The following is a 27,503-nucleotide window of genomic DNA, read 5'->3' as shown; positions in this document are numbered from 1 at the left end:
GTCAAACGTGGTAGTTACAACCAGTGTCTTTCTACCTAGTGCACTGCAGATTGTTTCAATAACCAGTACCAAGCTTTGAAAACTCTTATTTAAAACAACCGTCTCAAATAATAGAATCAACATTATTTCCAATAATTTAAAGAAATTCCATGTTATAATTGGGTATATCAACTGATTGTAATTTGTACGTGCCTTAAATATTGTATATTCATTAAGAACAAAAAATATCGTATATGATTTTAATAAATTCCAAACTAAATTACAAAACTGTTTTATTTCCATTAACGAATCATGAAGACATTGCATCCCTACCTCAAAAACCGACCGCATAACTGAAATTCAACGAAAAACTATTCACATTTAAAGCAGTAATTTTACGCAGTATTGTGACCAGGCTAGGGGGAAATACTGGCTGAATATAAATACAGATTTTTCCGTTCAGGTTGGCATTGTTAAGTGATACAAGAAATCGGTAACACTGCTTCGATATCATAGAGAAAATCAGTTCAAGAATTATTAAACAGTGAAAAATAAAAAAGTCAAATAAAAAATACAACAAGTGAAATTTAAACTAAGTAGGTAAAATATGACAAGGGATTTTGATGTATTTCTGCATATAAAACATGCCTATTCCGTTAGCCATATTCAATATACAATTTCATTTTTTTCTGTAGTTTTTTCAAATGCCTGATTTCAAGATTGCTTAAATAACTATAATTTCTTTCGGTTTCTTATTTGTTCGACCAATACTGTGATAAACTGGTTAAACCACAATAGTATATTACTAGAAATAATAATAATACCCACCAATAGTTTCATGCAGATAGGTCTTGTAACATTCTGTATAGAAGTAAAAGATAAAGTAGTACATATCGCCATTACATTATACACTACAGCACATTCCTTTAAAGTTTATACCACTTGCCAAGAATCATATAGTAGCCCATTTGCTTTATTGTGGATTTATAAGACCAGCTTTCTTTGAAGTTTTGTTATTCTAAACTATTGTTAGAGACCGCCACTTATTTTTCATCATTTTCAAACTTTTTTAGGTATCAGAGGTAGACTGATTACATACTTTGTGAAATATTGTTTCAATTATTTATCTGAAATGTTGTGAATATTTTAACACAAACTGCGACTCTGTATTGAGTGATCTTAATCAGTGAAACACAACGACACGCAACTATGGCGTCTGTCACAGTCAACTGTCTATCCATAATATATAACTAACAGTTAAACTACACAGTTTAAACTTCACATTTGTAACTTTATAAGGCACTTCAACCTTAAATGGTCAAAAAGACAAATATAATACTTTTACGGATTGTGAGTTGTAAACTTTACCGCAGACTCCATACTTAAGGTATGTTTTTAGTGCCAATTTCCACATCTCCACACAGGGTTCCACATTTTACTTGCAGATCACCTGTATAGTCTTACTAGCGTGGTATTATGTATAGTTTCGAATCTAGTGCAAGGTGCCAAGTGCACTTAGAGGAAGACGGAAGAGGACTTTGTGCATTTTAAGTCGTGCACTTTTAAAGGTACCCTCATTGTTTCCGTAAAAGCATAGGTCTTAAGTTAGGTTTCTTTTTGTGACGTCATCGTAAGGTTGTTAAAGGACCACATAGCCATTTCGTATTTTGTGCTGCTACGCTCATGTAACATACATATGCATACCTTTGACTTTACTATCGTTAAAGGGAAGGCTAAAAATTTAAATTTATGTAGAGTATTAAGACGGCTTAATTAATAAATTAAAGACTAAATACTGATTGAAATCAAGTGCTCTACTCTATGTTTGTATTTAAGTTTTCTTAAGACCCTATAGTATTTTATATTTTAAAATTGATGAAAATCACAGCCCTCAGTAAAACTTAAATTGAATATATTAAATATAGGTACTGCCCGCTTTTCATTACGAGTCACTTTAAATTTTCTTGCAATTATATTAACAACGTTAGCTCAAATAAATATACAATCACAGCAATCAGTGTTTACATTCGGTTTTCCTTTCATATGATAACATTTAAGTGAGATTTAGTGTTATATAACAATAATGCACTATTAATATTAAGCATTATTATTAGCTACACCCAGTGTTAACCCTTATAATGCCAGTGACTGGTTATCATATAGTATGCCAGATGTGAGTACACAAATTATCGAAGAAAAACTGATATTTTTTGCCTTCTTTATTTTTGGCCTAGGTTAGTACAAATTTCATTGTTCTGTACCATTGCTAGATTAAAATAAAATCTATATATTGTTGAGATCTTTATATATAACTTAATGTACTTTTAAGTAATTTTCCACTGAATTCTCGTTGAATATCCCTAAGAAAGAGAAAGATTCCGAATGTACAAATGTACCAAATTTGATCAATGTCTAAATTGTTATTGTTGAGTTTAGCTTCATATCACCTTCCTCTTAAATTCACTGTCTGGTGTCTAAAGCTGTCACAGTCTTGACGTCTTGAATCATGAATCATGTTCGTTTGAAGAGATCCAAAAATTCCGGCAACGAAGAAGCTCAAAATGAAAGCTTCGATATAAGACACCTAGACTACAAAACATAGTGTAAACTAGGTGAAGAGGTATTCCCATTATCTCATCAGTGCACAATTACGATAATTTAAACACGATCTAAAAGCACGGTGCAGCAACTGAGTTTTCTACACATAAAGTGGCTATGGTGTTAAGGATTTTATTCAATGCAAATGTTAAGTTTAGCTCCAGTTCACCTTCATCTAAAACATTACACTATTTTGTAGTTTAGGGGTTTCTGGTGTTGAAAAGTAGTTCAGTTTGAGCTTCTTTGTCGCCGATATTTTTTTTATTTCTTTAGACGAAAATGACTCCAGATTCCAGAAGTCAAGTATGTGACAGCGTCAGATTTCAGACGCTGCATTAAGAGGAAAAAGTGAACTGGAGCTTAACTCAGTATTCATATTGAATCAACCCTTCCCACAACGGTATATACGAGAGCCCAAATTATTTTCAAGAAATCAGAGATCAGACAAAGACGACTTGTTAGTGGCTTTGAAAATATTTACTAATTATATTAGGATTTATTGTACATGAAGTGTACAATATTTAAAGCGTAGAGGCTAAACAATTGACAGAGGTGTTTTTAAGTTCACAAGTGGTATTGTAAGTGCCTGTTATAGTGTATGATTGATGATGGTCGCCCGCTAATGTTGGCCACTTTTCGGATAATGAACATACATGAGTTATTGATACACTAAGTGGATACACAAACTTCTGCAAGCAATTAGCAGACCATTTACAATTCGCGCATGTTACATAACGCCGTATTAGGTGTTCAAAAGGAACATTTGTTACGAGTACCATGTGAGTAATATAATTACAGCTTCAATAACTAAAAAAGCTCAGTAGTACTTTTAATTTTTCTTTTTTGACTGTTACATATGGAAATAATACTACTGGTCTCATAATATGCTTATCTTACACGTAAATACTCTTTGCTCAAAAATTTATTTGCAAATAAATGTATACAAATGTTTTGCAAATATAATGTCAAAATCCTTTAAAATTATTTCATTTCATTTTTCAGATCTCTATTTACTTACTCCAAAACTTGTCCTATATAATAATAAATTATAAACCTATAAAATTAAGGTAACGGGTTAAACCATTTGTAATGTTGTTGTTGTTGCTATTTCATTATTACTATTGTTATAAAAATTAGATTGCCTATTTATTGTTAGCTCGGTAGTGGATAGTTTTGTTGTTGATTTTATATTTTTGCATATTCATAGTTGTACAAGCTACTTTTTTTGTTAATACATTTTTATTTTTTGTTGGTTTTTGTGTCTTACTTCTGATATTACATTTTAAATATTTTTAGCATGTTGTTCTACATATTATTGCTTTATGCACTGTTGAGACTATTATTGTTGGATTATTGTTTGGTAATATTGCACATGGTTATTGTTGTTGCTATTTTTTTACTACGTTTGTTATAATAAAACATTTATTTATTTATTGTTAACTCAGCTGTTAATAGTTCTTTTACATATGTATTGTTGCAGATGCCACCCTTGTTTATATTCTTTGATCTTGTTGTTTGATTTTAATATTGTTATTGAATTACAGTTTACATGTTCTTGATATTGTTAGAACGTTGTTGCAAGCAATATTTCTTTATATTATTGCTTTATTTACTTGCTACCCACTATTGTTGGATTATTGTATCGTATTATTATTATTTATGTTATACATGAAATAAAAGGTCCTTAAAATGTATTGATCACGGTAAAATAGATTTACCGTTGAGAATAAAAAAAGAATACAAAAACAAAAGTACTATAAAATCCACGGTAATGTATTTCCTACCACGATGAACCTAAGTGTATTCAGTCAGTTTTGTGCAGTCGCTCTTTTGCTTATCATGATATAGTTCCACCAAGAAGTCACCATTATATTAAAACTCAGTAATATGTATAATAATAATAATATTTTAAACATTAGAAACCCATATAGGCTATACAAATGTATGGTAGAAATGATTTGTAGATATCTCTGAGAAGTGTATAGTGTTATAGCAAAATTGATGTACTGCTAACATCAAATCGCTGATGTACTGAATTTTATAGAAAAATACCATAGGAATGCAATGGGGCATTTTGTTTTTAAAATAATTTCGTCAAATATCATTGTTATATATCAAACTTCACTTTCAGTAATCGTCTCTTCGAAGTTTTTACTTTCTTTTTGTAGCAGAAGATGCTACACTATATAAATAAGGAACAATTCTTACAAAGTTCCCAATTTATTGTTGACTGAGGTAATAAAACTGCTAATTTTGAAGTATTAGATGTTTAAATTTGATATTATAAATAATTTATGTCTACAGGCCTGCTGTGTTTTTATGTCATTAAATTTACCAAAAATCTTGCGTTTTAAAAACAATATGCTTGTTTCATTTACTGGTCATAATTTTTATGAATTATCTCTTACCCCACATCTAACTGTACTTATACACTGAATGAAAATATCCAAACTGTATTTGGCGGCAAATGAAGTGTGAGTAGATCAAAGTCAACACAGTAATTAGTTTTTGGTAGATTCAATTAGTTCCTGAACTTTGCAATTGGCACTACTCCGCTGGTACCGGAAACTAGGTCATCTCGGTTCCGGTGAGATATGAGTGTTACCACAACGCAAGTTAAATAGTTCCATAACTTTTAATCTAAACTTTCCAATCCACGTTTTCTAAATTCTGTGTGTTACACTAAGCTATCTAACCGATTGGGAATCAAGAACTGGTTGAAATTATTAACATTTCTTCTAAAATCTCATAGACTCTTCAATAAGGAAAGTGTTCTAATTTATTTCCATTATATATAGTGTTCTATTCCGATAGGAATAAAAACATTACAATCGTATCAGAATTCTACAATTTTTGTATTATTTGTGTCGTAAAGTAGAATATTAGGATAAACTATTTAAATGTAATACGATGCAACAAAATTACATTTCTTACTAACACAGTAATAATTATTAGATGTAATACAGAAAATGTACATACATAACACTAGCAAACCAAGATTGTCTTCAAAATGTATAATGTATGAAACAGACGCTTTTGTTAAATTGTTCGTAGAAAGTACATAAAAAGGAGTAGGAGCTTTTAAATTTATATATTGCAATCATAGTATGTATGTCTATCTACAAGGTGTCGCGTAACAGGCTTCGTTGAGGTTGCTAGGGAAATCTCAAATCTTTAGGTGATTTCATTCTCGAGGTTTCTTGCGGACACACACACACACACACACACACACACACACACACACACACACACACACACACACACACACACACACACACACACACACACACACACACACACACACACACACGAGTCCCGACGGAGCAAGTACTTTTTTTGATTCAATGTTATTGAAATTAAATAAGGCTATAGCCATTTATACAAATTTAATGTAAATAAAAGTCGTTTGACAGGTATTTGGTCTTCCGATCATATGTTAGTTTGGTTATTTAAACGCGTATGTGACAAAATAATTGAATTGTAAAGAGTATGGGCTCTGTGGTGTAATGGTAGCACATTCACCCGGCAAGTGAGAGGTCCGGGTTCGAGTCCCGGCGGAGCAAGTACTTTTATGTGATTCAATGTTTATTGAAATTATATAAAAAAAAAAAATCTTATATATATATTTCTTGTGTGCGTGTGTATGGTCCTAAACTCCTCCTAAACGGGTGGACCGATTTTAAATGAAACTTTTTGTGTGTCTTCAGTTGGATCCGAGAATGGTTTAGATTCATAATTCGGTCAAGTTTTAATAGTTTATTTAATTAATTTTTTAATAATAAATTGTTGTTGATGGTGGAGTGTTTGACATTGGATCCGCCAGACTGCGCCACGAACGACACGTAATACAAAGTGAACTGATACTTAACAGCTGTGAATATTTTCAGCTGAAGTTCATCAATGAGGCAGAAACATTTGTTCACATTTAAAATTTAGAAAGTTAATATTTAAATTTGTAAAGTGCTTGATCAGTAGTGTAATGCAGATTGCAAAGATGAAGTTTCACCAATTGTTCTACGTAAACATTATAGGCCTAATATTACAACACAGCCATAATGTTTTTCTATTTTAATTCCAGGTTTTCCCGACATTTTGTGCTGCTATCAAATTTGTGTGTTGTTTTGTAACATTCTGTAATTATTGTGGTGAGTGCTAATTGTTTATAATACATTAATAGAGATTGAAGATGTTTAAAGTGCATAAAAAACTATACTTATTTATTAAAGTTATTGAACTCATTTTGCACATTGAAGTGAGTATATTGGTCGCATACCTCAAATAACCTAAGTGGCCTAGCATACAAATCAAAAGGTTGTGTTTCTATGTGTGAATATTGTTAGCAGTTTAGATAATCAAGTTTTAAACTAATTGGATTTAAAATAATTTGTTGTAATTTACATTTTTTTAATCTGCAGTCAGAATTGGTCACATAAGTTCAAATTAAGTAGCATACAAATCACATGTGTGAATAACTACTTATTGTTTTAATAGTGTAGGAATTGGTTTTAAAATTAAATTCTGTTGGCCAGTTTCCGACATTATACTGTAATTTTTAAATTACTAATTTTATAACAAGTATATTTTTTTAAATTTACAACTTAATTATCGTAATGCTATTGAATGTAGGCTACAATATTTTTTGTTAATCCTTCAGGAGTGTACATAAACAAATAAGATGGTTTTCCAATAGGGCTGAAGTATAATAAGTGGCCTCCATCACAATCGAATTATTGATATTTCTGAATAGCCTATCCAAACTACTATCCGAATTGGATTATAGTTATTTAAAGGCTGAAGTATAATAAGCAGCCACCATCACAATAGAATTATTGATATTTCTGAATAGCCTATCCAAACTACTGAATTTCATTAGGCTATAGTTATTTATTCGGTCAAATTTAATTAAATTTTTAATTATAAATTGTTGATGTTGGAGTGTTTTTATATTGGATCCGACAGACTGTGCTACGACACGTAATACAAAGTGAACTGATACTTAACAGCTGTGAATATATTTCAGCTGAAGTTCACCAAAGAGGCAGAAACATTTGTTTACATTTAGATTACGTTATTATGAAGTGCTTGATCAGTAGTCTAATGCAGATTGCAAAGTTAAATTTTCACCAGTTGTTCTATGTAAACATTATAATATTACAACACAGCCATACGTTTTAATCAATTATAGTCTTGAAAGCATAGAGTAAGCATAAACATATAAAAATAACACCACTTCTTATTTCAATATATTCTGTACTCACTTTGGAGGATAGAGATTATCCAGATATAAAATTGGAAGTTTTAGCTTTTAAGTGAAATTCTTAGTAAATTATTAAGTGTTGATCTTGGAAGAATGCGCTACGATCGGAGTTTCAAATGTTTTTTCTATTTTAATTCCAGGTTTTCCCCGACAGTTTGTGCTGCTATCAATGTGTGTGTGTTGTTTTGTAAGGTTCATGTTTCAAAAGTAAATACGGCAAATAACATTAAAATGTAATAGAATAAAGTTATAAAAAGTGTAACTACGTGGCCGCGTTATAAGTTTATAAAGGCCAGGCAAAAGGAAGAAAATAAAAAATAAAACATTGTGTAATTATTGTATGAGTGCTAAAATTGTAATAGTACATTAATAGAGATTATTGGTCGCATTACCTCAAATAACCTAAAGTAGCATACAAATCAAAAGGTTGTGTTTCTATGTGTGAATAACTATTGTTGACATTTTAGATAATCAAGTTTTAAACTAATGGATTTTCAAATAATTTGTTGTAATTTACATTTAAATCTGCAGTCAAAATTGGTCAGATAAGTTCAAATTAAGTAGCATACAAATCACATGTGTGAATAACTATTGTTAATAGTGTAGGAATTGGTTTTAAATTAAATTCTGTTGGCCATTCTGATACTATACTGTAATTTTAAATAACTATAATGAAATTCGGTAGTTTAGATTAGGCTAATCAAGAATATCAATAGAGGTTATCCAGATATAAAAATTGGAAGTTTTAGTAAAATACACTTTTAACTGAAATTGGTAAATATTAAGTGTGCAGTGATTGATCAGTTAATTTTTGGTTTATAAATAAATTGTTTTTTATCTTGGTATGTTTTTAAATTGGATCCAGCAGAATGCGCTACGATCGCAGTTTCAAATGTTTTTCTATTTTAATTCCAGGTTTTACCCGACAGTTTGTGCTGCTATCAAATTTGTGTGTTGTTTTCTATCACCGTGTAATTATTGTGTGAGTGCTAATTGTAATATTAAATTAATAGAGCATCACATGTGTCAATAACTATTGTTAATAATGTAGGAATTGGTTTTAAATTAAATTCTGTTGGCCAGTTCTGATACTATACTGTAATTTTAAATAATCTATAATGAAATTCAGTAGTTTAGATAGGCTAATCAGAAAATATCAATAATTCGATTGAGATGGTGGCTGCTTATTATACTTCAGCCTTTAAATAACTATAATTTGGATCGTCATTTTAGTAGTTTATAGATAGGCTATTCAGATATATCAATAATTTGAAATGTGATGGTGGCCACTTATTGTACTTCAGACCTATAGGGAATACTTATTTAGTATATTAGATACTGTAGTCTATGTTGTTATACATTTTTATCTAGAAGTTACTTAATTAAAATTACATATTGAATAAGTTACTCATATTCATTGTGTACTATTATACAGAATTTTATTTTTACAGAAAAATGCCACGTCTTTGTGGAAGAGGACGAATAGTTATTCAATCATGTGATTTATATGCTACTTAATTTGAACTTATGTGACCAAACTGTTAACAATAGTTATTCACACATAGAAAAACAACCTTTTTGATTTGTATGCTACTTAGGTTATGCGACCAATATACTAACTTCGTTCAATAAATTTTCAAAATTAGTTCAATAACTTCAATGAATGACTATAGTTTTTTATGTACTTTCAAACATCTTCAATCTCTATTAATGTATTATTACAATTAGCACTCACACAATAATTACACAATGTTACAAAGCAACACACATATTTGAATAGCAGCACAAACTGTCAGGAAAACCTGGAATTAAAATAGAAAACATTTGAAACTGGTGATCGTAGCGCATTCTGCTGGATACAATGTAAAACATTCCAAGATGGTCCACTCAATTAGGAGGAGTTCAGCTCCATACACACGCACACAAGAAATATAAAGATAATAAAATTCGGTAGTTTAGATAGGCTAATTAGAAATATCAATAATTTGATTGCGATGTTGGCCGCTTATTATAATTCAGCCTTTAAATAACTATAATCTAATACAGTTTGTCATTTTAGTAGTTTAGATAGGCTATTTCAGAAAATATCTATAATTCGATTGTGATGGTGGCCACTTATTATACTTCAGCCCTATACGGAATACTTAATTTAGTATTTTAGATAAATTAAATTCTGTTGGCCAGTTCCGATACTATACTGTAATTTTAATTAACTATAATTAAATTCTTATAACGTGTACAGGACAACGTCTGTCGGGTCTGCTAAGTATATATATATATATATATATACATAATCATAACAGGAATCCTATGATTATTCGATTGTCTACACAATACACAAATCACACAAATCAAGAGACAAAGTCGATCTCTCGTGATGCCGAAGTTTTAATTATGTCTTTATCGAATAGTTAGAAAATATAAAATGACAACTGCGACAGAGTATAATCAGGACCTCATTAGTGCAACCGAGTCTAAGCATAGTTGTACCTTTAATCGGATAAATAAAAACGCAATTAATTAAGCGTTGCATAAACAATGTAGCTTTAGCAGAGGAGGGTAACGTTGTTTGCATCCAGCTCAGGTAGACTCAATTTATTATTTCGTATTACCATTAGCCTCGCATAAACTCAGCTCCGTGTAGCTTTGTAACGTTTAGAAAACAATCTATTGCGAGTTTTAACTGAATTTCTAACTATTACTAGATAACAGTACACTATTCACATACATTTGCAGGTCGTTGGTATTGGAATGCTGAACTTAACTCAATTCGCTTGTTGGAACAATGTTAATAATTGAAATTTGTGTTTGAGAGCCTGGTGTAGTGAAAAAAAAACTTCACAAGGTTATCCCCATAGCAACCATGTTAACCATAACTTAGCTATGGTGGCAAGGATTGATTCAATATGAATGCTAATTTTAGCTTCAGTTCACTTTTTCCTCTTAGGGCAGCATCTGGAATCTGACCCACTTGAATCCTGAAATCAGGGGTCATGTTCATGTGAAGACGTCAAAAAAATATTTGTTAAACTAGTTTCGTAATGTCGACATTAGAGACACCTTTACTACAAAATATAGTGTAATCTAAGTGGACAGGCATTGTCCTATCAGGTGCACAATTAAGTGCAATAATGTTTTAGACACGATTCTTAGATGAAGGTAAACTGGAGCTAATCTAAACATTCATATAGAATCAACTCTTTCGACCATAACTACGTTATGTGTAGAAAACTCGGTTGCTGCAAAAGGATGTTTGTAATAATAAATAAACAGTGTCGGTAGATTTTTTGTAATGTTAGTTACGTTCATATTAAAATAACTGTAGCGTGATAACAAGGTATATACTTTTTCAAAGCAAGTATAAAACATATAGAAAGATAAATACATCATTACATATCCATTACTGAGAAGTTTTTCATTCTTATGTGCCGGGCAAAACCAATATATTGATCCCAAGTAACAGTAAAACATGTTCTATTACATTAATCTTGATAAATTGCACAAATCACATTAACATCGGTATATCCAATGTTTCTTAGACTGTTGTGATATAACCACTATATAACCACATGATCTAAAGTAACCACAGAACACGTGTGGTCGCATTAATCTTCACTGTACTGTACGTGACACGGTAACTGCGGTTTATGTGATCTTGGTATATCTTGTGGAAAAGTTCTAAAAGTTTAGTTCAGGGAAGATTCCCAATTCGATATGCCGGATATAACCACTTTCGTGATCTAAAGTGACCACAGAACACGTACGGTCGCATTAATCTTCACTATACTGTACGGTAACTGCGGTTAAATGTGATCTTTGTAGTAAAGTCCTGAAGGTTTAGTTCAGGGACGATTCCCAATCTGATATGCCGGATATAACCACTCTCGTGATCTAAAGTGACCACAGAACACGTGCGGTCGCATTAATCTTCACTGTACTGTATGTGACACAGTAACTGCGGTTGTATGCGACCTTTGTTTATCCTGTGAGAACTGTGTTACACTGAACAAGGTCAGTGTACGGTCATAATTATAGTCTGGAAAAAAATATAGCAACACTTTAAGTTTGGTGTTTAGAGGTTTCCATGGTGAAAATGTAGCTAAATATATAAATCCAATAATGTGTTCAGATATATATATGTCATTATTATGTCTAAGCTTGTAACGTAATATTTTTATCGTACAAGATTGAGTTGTCTGGGAATCTGTTCTTTTCAGAGTGCGGAGCTCCTCATATCTAATCTTTACATTTATCTTTCGTCAGCGCAGTTATACCTTACATTTAATGCATGGAATGACATACAAAAGGACCTTATAAACTGCTTGGGTCCAAGGAGATCGTTCACAAATCTCACCTCTATGAGTCGGGCAGAAGAAATGGAACTCAGTAATCGCGTGCTAGTAACATTTCCATTCATCCTTACTAGCTCCATTCTTAAACATGTAATACTGTTTTCTTTTTTTAATACAAAAGGAATGTTATATATTACAAAACCATATCAAAGACGCCAAAAGTCTTTTTCAAATTTCAAATAGTTTAAAGGATGACACATGAAGGACACTTGTGTAAGACATTTTTATAACAACAGCAGTTACACATTCACATTGAATTATTATTATTTCACTCAATTTATTCTATTTGTAAAAGAAGCTTTCTGTCACGCGTAGTATTAAATACATTTTAAATTAAAGAAATGCAAAATAATTAAAGGCTAGGTATTGAAATAACATTTAAGTTGTAATCGTTTTTGTGATAAGAAATAAAGATCATAAAATTATCGCACAAAAATAATTACTGTTTGAAAAGTATGATACACCTAACATTTCTAAGTAGTAAATAAAACATAGTTTAATGTAAGTAGCATTGATATAGAAACTTCGTTACGGTTTTAAGTATATTTGTACCAAACAAACACTAGGTTTGCAAATGGTAGATTCCGCCACAAAGTGATCTAAAAGTCTGTGTTTTCTACCCACAGTAACTGCTAAGATTTCGACGTGCATTAATTATATTAAAAGGGTTATTAATACCTCATCCATTTTTATAGAAAATATCAAACCATGTTGATGTAATCTAAATACATTTACCACTCCAAACATTTTGAGATTTAAATTATAATCTTCATAGTTTTGATTAGAGACCATCTTGGAAAACAAAGTTAACAAATGTTGCTATTGTTGAAATAATAAAATTTAAACTAATTGTAGTCACTTGAGCTATATATTTGATAGAAAACAACTTATTTTAAAATATACAGCCTATATCCAAGATTATATATAAATATATATACATACATACACACACACATATATATATATATATATATACATACACACACACACACACATATATATATATATATATATATATATATATATATATATATTGTTTTCAGTAACAATATTCCAGTTTATATGGGCTCTCGTGTAAACATCCTGTGATAGTGGTGGCAGGAAGGAGTTTCTGAGATTTTGTGAACTATTTCATATGGATTTTCGTTCGAAATCTCCTGAAATCTCTCAATAAGCACTGTGTGATATTCACTGATTAGTTTTGATAGCACAGCCCAATTAAAATTGTATTTGGTTTCAAAACTAAAGGAAGTAGCTGGAAGTTATCAAATTGTAAACATTATATCTAGTAACGTGTTTGAGGTACACTGGAACTTTACAAGCATAGCTTCATCATATTATCTAGGTTCAATAATAACCACCATTCCGATGTGATTGAGTATGCTGGGGTGGGATGTTAAAATCAAAATGTGCAGTATCATATGTGGATTGGGGTTAAATTTTAAAGTACGGTGAAATATTCACAGGTTTTCTTATAGCACACACTATTCAAGAATGAAAAGGCTTGATACTTGGGAATAGTTAAAAAATGATTAAACTCATATATTATTCTTGTTTTATCTATGGGGAAAATGCTAATGCACCGTCAGCAAAATCCGCTGGTGAGTGGACTCGCACAAAAAAACCCCATCGGCCCAGGTATTACTACCTCTCGGTTCTACATTACTTCAAGAGGTAGCCTAGTGCTAACAGAGGACTCTTACAGTATCAGGTTAACGGTTGGGCAATACGGGGACTGTGTTACTTTTCTTTTAATTTAGAGGTTTTAAGCATCTCCTCTAAATAAGCAGAGAGAATATTCGAAGTCTGTCTGTCAGAGACCATTTTCCGAACAATGGTGTCCGATGTGAGTTGGCCTACAGCAATCTCGAGTCTCCTTCTTTCTTCTTCCTACCGTCTGCAGAAAAAGAACGTGTGACTGGCATCGCCGCGCTCCGCATCCCTAAAGGTACACTCAGAGCTTTCAAAATTACCCATCTTAAATAACCCCTCTTGTGTTGCCGACAGACAGACAGATAGAAATTTAAATTTTTGGCTTTGCTAAAGCTTAGCCAATTATTGCTTTAATTGTTTTACATTACTTATTTTTGCCCTCGCATTTAGCACGTTCAATATGAACTAATTAAGACCCAAACGCAAATCAGACCCGTAAAGTTTGGTTTCACAGTAAATTAAAGATAGCTAAAAGAACATTGAGGTTAGTATACGCTGTTCTGAGCCAAAACGCTTGCGATAGAGTGAATGGGCCCATAAACACAATAACAACCATCGACACATTGCACCCACTACTATTGCTAATTAGGCACAATAATCTCTAAAATCATTGCAGTAGCCAATATCGGTGAGATGTAATGTTATCATTACTGAAAGCTACTTTACAAAATGGTATAGAAAAGGTACGCCTATAATAATCCCGATTACTTACAATAATAGCTTAATATGCGTTGTCGCAATCCTATTCCACTATGGAAATGCAAGATTAAATGTATCCATAATATGTATTAATACGGATTATTTGGCTGAAAATGGTTAATATTAGTCTTTTTCTACCGTTGAATAATGTAACTTTTATCAACGTGTACGACTTTTATTATAAGTCAAGCAAAAAATTATAATCTGAGGAAAAAACCTTACTAATTCATTAAAAACACTTTTACTTTTTATGTAAAAAAACTAGTGAGATTGGCACTTAATTTCTCTCTTATCAGTTATTGCTCTTCCGATTTACCGAAAAAACTAGATTCTGCGCTTATAACCGTACTATGCCTATTGGCTCTAAACCCCTAAACTATTACAGCCAATTTCGCAAACTATTAGGCCTAATCCTAAGTATAAACACAAGGTTACACCACACGAGTAATAGACTTTACAGAGGTTGCACGAAAAATGTCATACCTATAGCTCATTTAATTCTCAACATTTCCTCGGACAGATATATAGACAGATCATACGAAAAGAATCAGATGAAAAGAAAATTTTAATTCCCCGGCAGGCAAAATAAAAAATTGTGTCAACCCACGGAGTGATAGGTTTCAATGATACCAAACCAAATTCCATGGTTAAGGATGTACCATCATAGAATCCATTCTTGTCTATGTAGAAATGAGGTTTCACTCCAAAAGTCTACATAAGAAAGTCTTTCTCAAGACATCCTACTACATTGGTAAACTCACATTTTTGTTCATTACACTATGTTTAAAAAATAAAATTCAGAGTCTACACATCAAGTGATGATCTATTTTATGGATTAATTAGTCTTCATGTGTTATTATGTCACATGTTAAAATTTCTCTGTTATGATTATGCTCAGTCTTTTTGCCACATTATGGTTAACCAAAAATGCTCAGCTAAATCCCATGAAGTGACATGCACATTATAGAAATCAGAGTTGCCTTTATAGAAATGAAGCTTGCAAGCAAAATCAAGTATATAGGTCAGATCGAGATATTGTGCGGACAGAAAAATAAAATTTTCCATCAACTTAAGTGACAGGCTTCGCTAACGCTCAGCCTAAATACTTAAGGGCATAAGTAAAAGGCAGTAAAACTGCAAAGATATTACTAAGAAATGAGTTGAACACTGGGCGTTCAGATGCCAGCCCTCGCATAAGTTATTCTCTCCGCATTGCTTGTAGATAGCATTGGACGTATCTTGCACTGCCAAGTCACAAACACATATCCCTTATTCTGGAATCCTATTTCAGTTTAAATCACCACATTAAACCGCGATGCACCAAATGTATTATTCCATCAGAAAAATGGAAACTAAAAATATGGATATTTTACCGAGCTTGTGATGATCATTATTTTCCAATTAAATCCCCTCAATGTGTTCAATAGTATTTAAAGTTTTAGTTCCGCTCTGCTGTCTACCATTTGAGTAACGGGAGTTAGCTATATGATTCAGCAAAGCCTCTAATCCAATCAATGAGACAGAAATGATACGATAACAAAAGCAGGGAAATGTTGTTAATTAATTATATTCCGCCGATTTGCTGAAAATGATATGGCTTATACACAGTTTCAGTTATTTATAGAATATTATATTGAACAACTGCCTTTGTGCAGTAAACACGTCAATTGGTGGATTCACTCACGGCGCTTTATATCAAAATATGTTGCCACATATTATTCTACTTAAATATTTGGATATTAATAGTTCTGTTTTCACACAGATCATAATGACAAACATTAAGTATTGTGTAATATTGTTTCATGCGTTGTTTACATCAGTGGTTTACAGTAAATGGTTTACAAAAACTGTGTACTTTAAACAGACACAAATACAGCATTATATTATTTTATGGCTTGGTTATTAAATTAACAAACAGGCGAAGGTTAATCAATAATCCACATTTATAGACTGCGCGTTAGCAGACATTTAAGTTCTGTCTGTCTGTCTATTTTTCCTTAGATCTCGAAAATGAATTTCCCTACTGATTTAAAACTTGAATTAAGCCTTATTTTTTATGGGCAAAACTGAGTAGTGCATCTATATGGAGCCTTATGGTAGTTTTCAAACAGAACTAGACATGTATCTGTTACTTATTATTTTAGTGGCCATTTGCAAGAGATCCAAAAATTAAGTACTATATTTGTTTTGCGAGTGTTGCATACTTTTCTAGTTCTAATTGATTACATTTCTGACGACACCGTTGAGTTTGCCTGCTCTAATGCCTCGATCAAGAACCTACGTCTGGGAAACCTAATTAGGTAAAATAAAATATACTTCCATTCCTTTTAAATTACGCCTGGTAAGATATCTCTAGTGCCATAATTTCAGTTTCCTTTGTTCCGATAAGAAAAGTATACATATAAACATAGCACTGAGAAGCCAAAATGCCTATGGCCTTTTATTCACATCGATCTAATAATGCTTATTTCGACTTTTCGGCTTTCGATTTTTTTTAATCCACTTCTAGTCTAATTTATTTATAGTTTTACAGTTGAGTTTACATTGTTGCCCCGACCAAGAAAATATATGCATTTGTAGTTCGGACAAAGCAACATAGAATCATGAACTTATGGTCTACAATATTTTTGGTTCTATAAATCTGATTTTTATTTTTTACCTCGATCAAGTAAATATATGTATGTATACTTAAAAAGACTACTCTAGTCGAAAAGCATTTGCTTCCATCGCTTATGTTCTGTTTTCGGCATAAGTGGCGTATTGCAAAATCCTTACAATTAAGTCAGTTAAAATTAAAAAATAATCGTTAATAATAATTGTTTTATGATAAATGTCTAATTTTTCGTAATGAAGAAAAGCACACAAAAAAGAGCTAATATATTTTTGTAAGGCTGAAAAGATTGTTTTGGAAACCATTCAAGCGACTTAGTAAATCTTTTTCTCCTATATGTTATCGCTCAACTTATAAGTTTCTTCGTTTGATTTGTATTGGTTTTGAGAGGCGTTACTGTACACTTCAAGAGAAATATTTCTATTCCTTCTTTTCGAAAACGTTCATTATAATAAACATCCACTCTTTTTATTCCGATTTTTAAGTTTCCAACACATATATGTATATCTCCATAGAAGTAATGCTCTCTCCGTTTAATGCACGGAGTTAGCTATAAGTGCATACCAGTACCTTCTATTCGTAAAAAGTAATAAATATCTCAAACCTAAAAACTTGTTATAAAAATACAAAGATACAATAAAGTATACAAAGTTACAGTACAATAAAGAAGATATACAATACATCACAACTTGTTTTTTCTCTCCTTTATACATTAGTAAGGTCTATTTTTGAACACCGTACATCTATAGTCTACTCAGATGGTTCAGAGAACAGTCAACAAGTTTGCAGGTGAGATGAGAGTAAGAACCACCTCTGCACCTCCTACAACACAACGTACCCAACTTGTTTACACCCACCACTAACACGCAAATGCAATCTGTTATGCTAATACCATCCCGCTGTAAGCTTCTTTCACCAGCGCACCTGTTATTTAAGAAGCCTTTGTTACATAACACTGAAGTAATTACAGGAAAGTTCTGCTTTCAGTAAAACTGTACCGTGGAAAATCTTGTTCTGGAAAGTCCGCTTCAGAATCGAAATAAAACCTTACTACTTAGCACCGAATTCCAAACACATATTTCTTTTATACGAATAGCTAATAACGATTTGTTTATGACTCCGTATGGTGAAATACCCTGAATACCTTAAAACGTTTTGTTGTTCCAACACTTAATTATAAACACATTGTACTTTTACTTAATTAAGAAAAGATTTATATATAGCCTTGCACTGAATTAATTCTTAAATTCAGTGTGATCATACTACAAAGACTTACAAAGTGTAATAATCTTTGTATACTGTAACAGATTGGGTAAATTATTGCTCATTTTATATTTACTTAGAAGTTTTTAAGAGGGTTGTGAATAGGTTTTAATTTGGAATCCTATTTTTTTTATTTTAAGTCATAATGGATGCATACTCTGATATGCTGTCTTTTTTATGTTATGGTTTTAAAATGTTGGCGTTCCCTTACTTATAGTATGGCCAATGAGCAGATTCTGTCATTGATAAATACATATGTATGTGTAGCAAAATTAACATTATTAAACCTATGTCGGATATATCTTTTGTTCAATTATTTCGTTAATTAAAATTATAAAGTAATGAGTAAGACATATTAATCACTACATAAGAATACGTATAAATACTCCCATTTCTTAACCTCAGTTTTTGTTAATTACGATATAAAGTTTCAAAATTCTTTTAACTGATGTTTTAATAAACGAATGACTGTTCGTTATACATAAACGTAAAATAAAATATTTTTTTTATATTTCAAAACATTAGTTCAGAAGATGAGTGATTATTAGGTAATATAATAAAGAATTATCATGATAAACATCATTATTTTTATATCAATAACGTTTTAAACAATCATATAATTATAAGTATATTGTAAATTTATAGTTAAACTCAAAATACGTTAATTTTTATAGCTAATATCCTGACTATTATTTTATTTAACTAACCAGTTATTTACAAAATGATTGATTTTAGGGTTGTGCACAAGTGCAAACCATAATTAATTAAACAATTTCACACTTTTCTTGTTTTCCCATAATTAATAATTATTATTAACAATATAACTATTTAACTTCACTATATTTATCTTCTTATCTGAAATAATTACAAGATTTCAAAATAAAAATTATACTCTAACCTATATAATAAAGTTGGAAATTCGGAATGAGACGAAATAGAACTAATTGGAGTCTGTTATGCGAGCATTTATGTTTTATGAGCACGCTATAAAACGTACAAATAATGGTTTAATATAGTAGGGAAATTATTTGTTGCCACAGAACATAAAAATTGCTGTCAGAAATACATATATAAATATTTATATTATGGACTTTAGACGACATATTAACAAAATTTTCATTACTGTAAACATTGGAGTACGGAATTGATTTTTGCTTACCGACCATTTATCTTACCTTTCTCAGAAACAGTGCATTACAACTACCCGCTGGCAGTTTACAATGTCTGTGTTTGAACGTGGGGGAACAGAGGTGTTCATCACCGTCCAGGGAGTTCTGACCGTTGAGGAGGTAGTTGAGGACGTTCGGATGACGTTTCCTGCGGCCGGAAGGGTGCGAGGGCGGCTGACTGCAGGGTTCCGAGGACGTCTCGTCCTTGTCCCAGGCGCTGAGGACGGTGCCAATGAACGTGAACAGTTGCTGCACGTTATAGTCGAACTGGCCGGGCAGACTGACCACACTCCCGCGAGACTCACAGCCGGGCTCCTGTGGAGACCGCAGTTCGTCCCCTGAGCTCCTCGCCACTTCGGACATCAGGGTGTCCCCGAAGTGAACGGTCTTGTTCCGACGCCGCCGCGAGGAGAGGCTGTGAGAGGGCATGGTCGCCTGCGAGCCACCGCGATGTATCCTAGTGTTTTTCGGCAGACTGGAAGTGGACTCCACCATGGTCGTCGGATCAAGAAACTACATCGACTACACCTCCGATAGACGAAGTAGAGAACCTGGTGTCGTACATAAAATATTTCGGGTAGATATTACATCACGGTTAAAGCGGTAACTGATATCGGACTCCAATAAAAATATTCACTACTTGATACAAAAATAGTGGATCTACGATAATACCGGTAGTGACGAAAGGAAATCGCTGTTTGGGAACAGAACGCGGGTACAGCATTCAATCTACCACAGAGAATTTGACATCAAGGCACATCACAAATTATATCAGGCATTTAGGCAAAATTTAGGCTCAAAATATATCACAATTTGACAAACACTCATGCATTTTAAGCACTCTCAAAAATACTTTGAACTCTTTTGACAAAAATAACCCTTTTTACATGACACTGGAATACTGCACAATCACATATGTTTCACTACACGATGGACGACTTATTGGATTTAAACGACGACCTATTCTCCCCATACTGCACATCGACCTGCACCCCACGAGCGCCGGCTGACAACTGACAGTCTACCCCGCCCCTACCCGACGTCCAATGTTGCCAACTGTTACCCTGGCAACGGCGAACATTTCCCGCATCTCCTACTTTATGCCCTACATCTTCGCATTTTAAATACATTCAGAAAGTCTGACCTAAATACGGTTTCGTTTACTAATACCACCGCTGTACTTGCGTGATTAATCCTGCATTTGTACATAGATTGCTGAACATTAGTCCTGAGGAAATATATTTTATATTTAGTTTTAAACTCTATTTATTCGAGCAAATATACTTAATCAGGTGTGATTTATAGATATTTAATTTATTTACGGCAGGAAAGATGGAAGTAAATATATGTTATGAGTGAATTATGAAATATTGTACGGTACCTTTGATACGATATCGCATTTTCTAAGAGATACGAAGATAATTAAGAAGTACCCACTGTAAAAATTAAAATAAACTTATGTGCTATTTCGTTACATTTCTCGTAAAACGTCACTTTACGTAAATACTTCTAGTGTAAAGTATTTTACAGTAATTATGGACCATAAAAATTAAACAATTTGAGTCTAAGATGTTCAGATTTCTAAATAACGCTTTACAATATATATTTTTTTTAACTAACAGGCGGAAGAGATTCAACGAATAATTTAAACGATATTTATAATTTTATTCAAATATCTAAAATATAAAAAACTAATGTTACAATGTTACTAAGATTTAAAAAAATATTGCAATGACCAACTGTCATTCCAGTTGACCATAACGACCACACTTTTTATCGTGAAAGCAACTATAATAATAAATATTATTTGTGGATAGTTATTGTAATATTACTTATACTTAAAAATACTATTGTAAAGATTTAACATCCAGTAAATTATCCCAACACTAATTATACTTAAAAATTAAAAAATACTCTTTCTTATACAAGTTATACTTTTTTTACTAGTTTCTTGCTACTTAAAGGTTTAATAAAATATATTTCAACATTATCACTTTCGTTTTCTACCTAGAGAAAGAAGCTGAGGAGCTCCTGTCCTTCAATATAGGTTACTCCTAAAAGGACCTTTGCCCTGGTTCCGAATTATAGGATATTTAGGATGACTTGGTTATAGGTAGGCGCTGCCTCCTGCCAAAATCCAACATTATATTTTCCATGAGGATGGACGTTTGACACTAAGGGATCCACAGCCACTCCTCTACACTAAACTTGGCTTATCGATCCATCATTTTGCTTCAGCTATTGATTTTCCGCTTGTGAATACTGCGTTTCCCTTGGTTTTAGATATACCCAACGTAGGATCTAGTGACAAGCACAAACCACCCGAAAGTATACCTCTCCTGAGAAGTCTTTTTTGTCCCAACCATAACGATTCTGCTCCTCTTAATCCAACCTTCAGTGTGTATCCTCTATAGAAGCGTGCTCATAAACAAACTTATATGGCCTCTCATGTCAACTGTATCGTTTCTTACACGATTAACGTATAAAGGGGAGTTCTATTTCAACACTAAGGACAAGAGCGTTAGTTAGATTGGATTTCTTACTAATTGATTATCGACCGACTTTGTGAACCATTGGGTGTACGTAAGGAAATTTCTTACTACTAACCTTATGGTCATTACAAATTTTTGGTGTCTACAAGGGAAAACCTAGTCGTTGCTTATATAACCTCTGCACCACCTTGCGCTTACTCGCATCCGGTGTTAAATAAAATATTATTTTTACACTCGAAATTTGAATAAATATAAAGTTTATGAAATATCTAATTCTACATTTAATTGTTATAATTAAAGATATAAAAACGTTGTTTACCTGTGAGAAACCAAAATGATGTCGTAAGAGGACTCACCTGAAAAAATATTCTTTGTTAATATTTGCCATATAGTTTTCATATATAAATATATATAATTTAAGAGAAAAAATATTTACTACTATGTCAAATACTAATAATAGCTAAGTATTTATTCATAGTTACTACAGTTACGTACACCATCATTTATATTATCTTATATAGGACAATTCATTTTCAAAGGTAAGTGAATAATGTTTCGCAACAATTCACATCTATGAGTTCAACTATAACGAACGATTTTGTAAAATGGGTAGTTATGTATTTTGAGAATTGAATTTGGAAGAAAATCATTATGGGTTTTCTTCTCAGGATGGTGGAAAATACAGATATATAGCTATAATTATATTACAGCCGTGTCATTAAAGGCGCTGTTACGAAACTGTTTGCAAAAAGACGATTTTAATTTGGGTACGGACAAGAATAACAGTTTGCCGCAGGTTGGAGCACTTTATAATTTGCTTTCGCCCTTAACATGAGGGATAGGATCTAACGTTTCCTTTGTTGGTTAATGTGGAGGTCGTGAATTGTCCGCGATATTCCAGGTCTAAGTACCTCGTTTTAAGATAACATTCTAAACGTCCTGATGGTCGGGTAGTTTCTACTTCCGAGGAGTTTAATGTTTAAACATCGATTAAAGGTTGACCTTTTACACAAGATTTATGTTATCAAGCTGTTTCTTATGAGTTCATTATGTTCGGACTATGTTTATACGTTAAGAATCACACGTATGTATAAAGAAGTAGTGTTTTAACTTTACTGATAAAATAAGGAAGATAGGAGGTTTGCATGTTTTTAATCAATAGCATTTTAAATTGATACTTCAGATTTATTCTAAACAAATTTCAAACTTTTCGTTGCAAATTGTTTATTTTAAAACTTATAATAATCTAAAATACAAGGTATAGCGTAACCGTAAATTAAATAGGTACTGTTTGATAAAGTGTTCTAGGATTCCAAGTTTATATTCCTGCAGTATTATGTATCTCATGAACATTTTATTACATAAGGATGTTTATGGAGCATGAAAATCTGATGGACTTCATTTTGGACTTCATTATGGTTATACAAAGTCAGCCAACAAAATCGTTTTATCACTTCATTATGTTGGAAAATGAGGCATATACATGCCCTATATTAGGAACAAGGTTTGCTGTTGTTCTTATTCTGGTTTATTAAAATAATTATGTTAATTTTATAACTTAACATGAATGAATTCCTTAACTTGACACAACACACGAACAGGCGGGCTTTTTGACCAGATTAAAACTGGTACATGTAAATAATAATTTCCGCTTCTGTTTTTGTTGAAATATTTGAACATTCAAATAAACATCAATATTTTTATGTCAGCTTAAGGGACCTGTAGTCTCAAAAGGATACTTTTGTAGACCTACACGCATACAATGAGAACGTTTTGGCACTCCACATCACGCTCTTAAGGGACCTGTAGTCTCAAAAGGATACTTTTGTAGACCTACACGCATACAATGAGAACGTTTTGGCACTCCACATCACGCTCTTAAGGGACCTGTACTTGTTTTTGGCACTCCACAGTAGACCTACACGCATACAATGAGAACGTTTTGGCACTCCACATCACGCTCTTAAGGGACCTGTAGTCTCAAAAGGATACTTTTGTAGACCTACACGCATACAATGAGAACGTTTTGGCACTCCACATCACGCTCTTAAGGGACCTGTAGTCTCAAAAGGATACTTTTGTAGACCTACACGCATACAATGAGAACGTTTTGGCACTCCACATCACGCTCTTAAGGGACCTGTAGTCTCAAAAGGATACTTTTGTAGACCTACACGCATACAATGAGAACGTTTTGGCACTCCACATCACGCTCTTAAGGGACCTGTAGTCTCAAAAGGATACTTTTGTAGACCTACACGCATACAATGAGAACGTTTTGGCACTCCACATCACGCTCTTAAGGGACCTGTAGTCTCAAAAGGATACTTTTGTAGACCTACACGCATACAATGAGAACGTTTTGGCACTCCACATCACGCTCTTAAGGGACCTGTAGTCTCAAAAGGATACTTTTGTAGACCTACACGCATACAATGAGAACGTTTTGGCACTCCACATCACGCTCTTAAGGGACCTGTAGTCTCAAAAGGATACTTTTGTAGACCTACACGCATACAATGAGAACATTTTGGCACTCCACATCACGCGATTACAAGAGAGATTAGAAACACTGCTTTTTGAGAAACAATGGCAACAAACGAGATATCAGATATAAATCCACGACTATACAATTTCAATATTCATATCCCATATAACACTAAACACATGTGATGTATTGCAAGTTACGTTTATCTTGTAAATGTTTACTTCTGATGGAGCACCGAGTACCGTACCATTAGAGCTCACACAGCTTATTCATTAATCTACATCCTGTCTCCGTTGTTTGTTCCGGAAACATTGTAGTTGCAGTGTGATGACGGCGTACGGCGAAGCGGCGAGGCGAGTAGTTAAAATTAAGACAGAACTGTATGCGGTGGTACCACGAGGTGTCTTGAGAGATTAATTCTGTTTTTCTAAATTCTAATAAACAAAATAAATGCATTTTGCACTTGACGGCATTGGCGTGTATAAGAGCGAGCTCAGGGGGTACAAGCCATCAATTATGAGGACGAGCATCAAAATTCCAACCAGTTTGTTTTAAGGTAGAACTCATTTGTGAAGCCTTAAAGCTAAACAATTTCTCATGAATGATTCCTGGGCCCTATTTACGAAGGTATTTTGTACTTTCTAAATCAACATGAGCGTGAGCTCCCGAAATAATTTTCTATATACGTCACTGCTTAACGGTTGTAATTTGTATATTTGGTCATATTATGCTACAAAGAATAGACATTTACTGCGCAAGGAAATTATTTTGAAGTAATTTGCTTTCAGTTGAATTGAAGGATTGGAAGTGGCTTCAGAAACGTGCTTAGGCCATAACACATTGATTAAAAATAAACTTTGTAATCAATAATTAGAGATAGAGATTACGTGTCATTAATGATATATTTGAATAAAATAAAGTACGTGACTTCACAATAGTAACATAATTATTTTCCATAACCTTCTTCCATATTTTCGGTAACTACACATATAAATATAATGTAATTACGATTATTTAAATTCAAGTAAATGATTCGTATTTTTTAAGTTGCTGTACACAATAAGTTAATTTCCTTTTTCACATTTAAGGAGCGCTCAATCCTAATATTATATACATTCTTAATCGTGTAGCAAAAAACAGCCTGTAATAATCTAATAAAACCATTAATAAACTTGCAATAAACTAAAACATTATCTTCCTTTCACTAAGTGTTATGTGGTAATTATAAAAATAATAGGTGAATAGTTTGAAATAGAAATACTTATTCTGGAAAACCTTTTTAGTTTTGTTGAATTATTTAAACATCTAAAATGTATATATTTTTCATTTAATGCATTTTATATTGTTAGTTTATTTTTATCTATTTTATGTAAAAGATACTAATAATATTTTACTATGTTTAAATAATTAAAATAAGTAAATGATATTTTTCAAGTCAAAACGTTATTACCATATGAGTAAAACATTTGTAGTAAAAATATTATTTTACTACGGTTTAATTTTTAAAACATCTTCAATTGTTGTTTGTTGGATTGGTTGGATTGAATATATATATTTTTTGTAACCAATGAGCATTAAGTAGAAATAAATTTACGAAGAAGTTAATATTTATAGCGTATATAATTGTTATTACGTGTGGTATGGTACTTTGAAGTAAAGGATTCATAGGTATTTCAGTTCCTGTCCCCACATAGACGAACAACGCGTAGTTGTGAAAACAGGAACAATGCCGCGCGGCCCGTAATCCAAAACTGTTTCTTACTATAACATTTAACACTCTTTGCGTGTAAGCAGGTGATAACTATATCAGTGCTAACCGTAATGTCCAAGGGCAAGAAAGGGAAATTCTGTTTTGCCAAAATGACAGACTGGAAAAGAATTCTTATAATTTGATATTGTCCCTTGCAGCCGAAACTTCTGCATAAAAAAACTATGCATACTTGCTTCATTACCGGAAAGTAAACTTGGTCAGACCAAGTTAAATGGGCAGGACAAGATACTCATTGAATAAACCTCCAAAATCCCACGCAGATCATGGAAATCGACTGAAACCACGAAGAATAGAATTGAAAATATTAATACATTTTCGAATTCAGACATCCACATTCTTTATTCTACTAACGGCTAAGAGTATATTACAGTAATTGCGTATCCGACCATACTACATCCGCTCGCCACCAGGTTGTGCCACTGATAAAGACACTTCACTAATTTAGGATACTAGGTAGGAGCACGCTTTAACAAGTGTCCATACAGTCTTCACTCTTTACATTATTGAGATATCCTGCAGACAGACAGACAGCTAATCGTACAGAAAATAAATGTTTTACATCCCCCGGCAGAGAAAAGAAGAATCGTGCTAGCCTACCAAGTAACAAACTTCAATGATTCTCAACCAATCCCGTGAATGGACATGCAACATCATGGAACTCATTGTGATGTGCAAATAAATGAGTTTTTATGCAAATTTTTTTTAAAGCCTAAAGCTAAAATATTTTTCAATGTATTTACTTGATAGTTGGTTTCAGTTTGTTTGTACACTCATTAATTGTGCGATTTTTCGTTGCTATAATATATAAGCCCCATATGAGAAGTTTCTCTTACAATAATATAAATTATATTGAGTAATAGATGTTGCCTATATAGAGATAAAGTTTCGGTGATATAAGTAAGTTTTTATTGTCATGCGGACAGAAAGACGGAAATGTAATTTTTCTCGCCCCTCGAATCATAGACTTTACTTACGCTCAGTGATGTATTAAAAAAAAAACACTGATAAAAGAAGTTGACTGAATACTACTCTTTATGAAAGATGATCCCTACAAAGACCATACTAGAACTAGTTGTTGTAGAAACTTCTTGTTTAACATTATACGAGTATA

At 32.5% G+C, this 27,503-nt stretch overlaps 1 protein-coding gene across 16 annotated transcripts in view; it reads right to left on the bottom strand.

Moving 5' to 3' along the window:
- Positions 1-27,503, bottom strand: part of LOC124357111 (protein still life, isoforms C/SIF type 2) — a 911,156-nt gene that overhangs the window by 484,298 nt on the left and 399,355 nt on the right. The window contains exon 1 of one of the 16 annotated variants that reach the window (XM_046808578.1): positions 19,648-20,625. The exons of the other annotated variants lie outside the window; for them this stretch is intronic. Within the exon in view, the coding sequence (XP_046664534.1) occupies positions 19,648-20,136 (489 nt within the window). The 5' untranslated portion in view covers positions 20,137-20,625. Of the gene's footprint in view, positions 1-19,647; positions 20,626-27,503 lie in introns of those variants that run through there. 16 annotated transcript variants of the gene reach the window in all.

Source organism: Homalodisca vitripennis, chromosome 3 (genome assembly GCF_021130785.1).
Source record: "Homalodisca vitripennis isolate AUS2020 chromosome 3, UT_GWSS_2.1, whole genome shotgun sequence".
Lineage (NCBI taxonomy): Eukaryota > Metazoa > Arthropoda > Insecta > Hemiptera > Cicadellidae > Homalodisca > Homalodisca vitripennis.
Note: the sequence above shows the minus strand (reverse complement) of the source record. Positions and strands in the feature narration are given on the sequence as shown.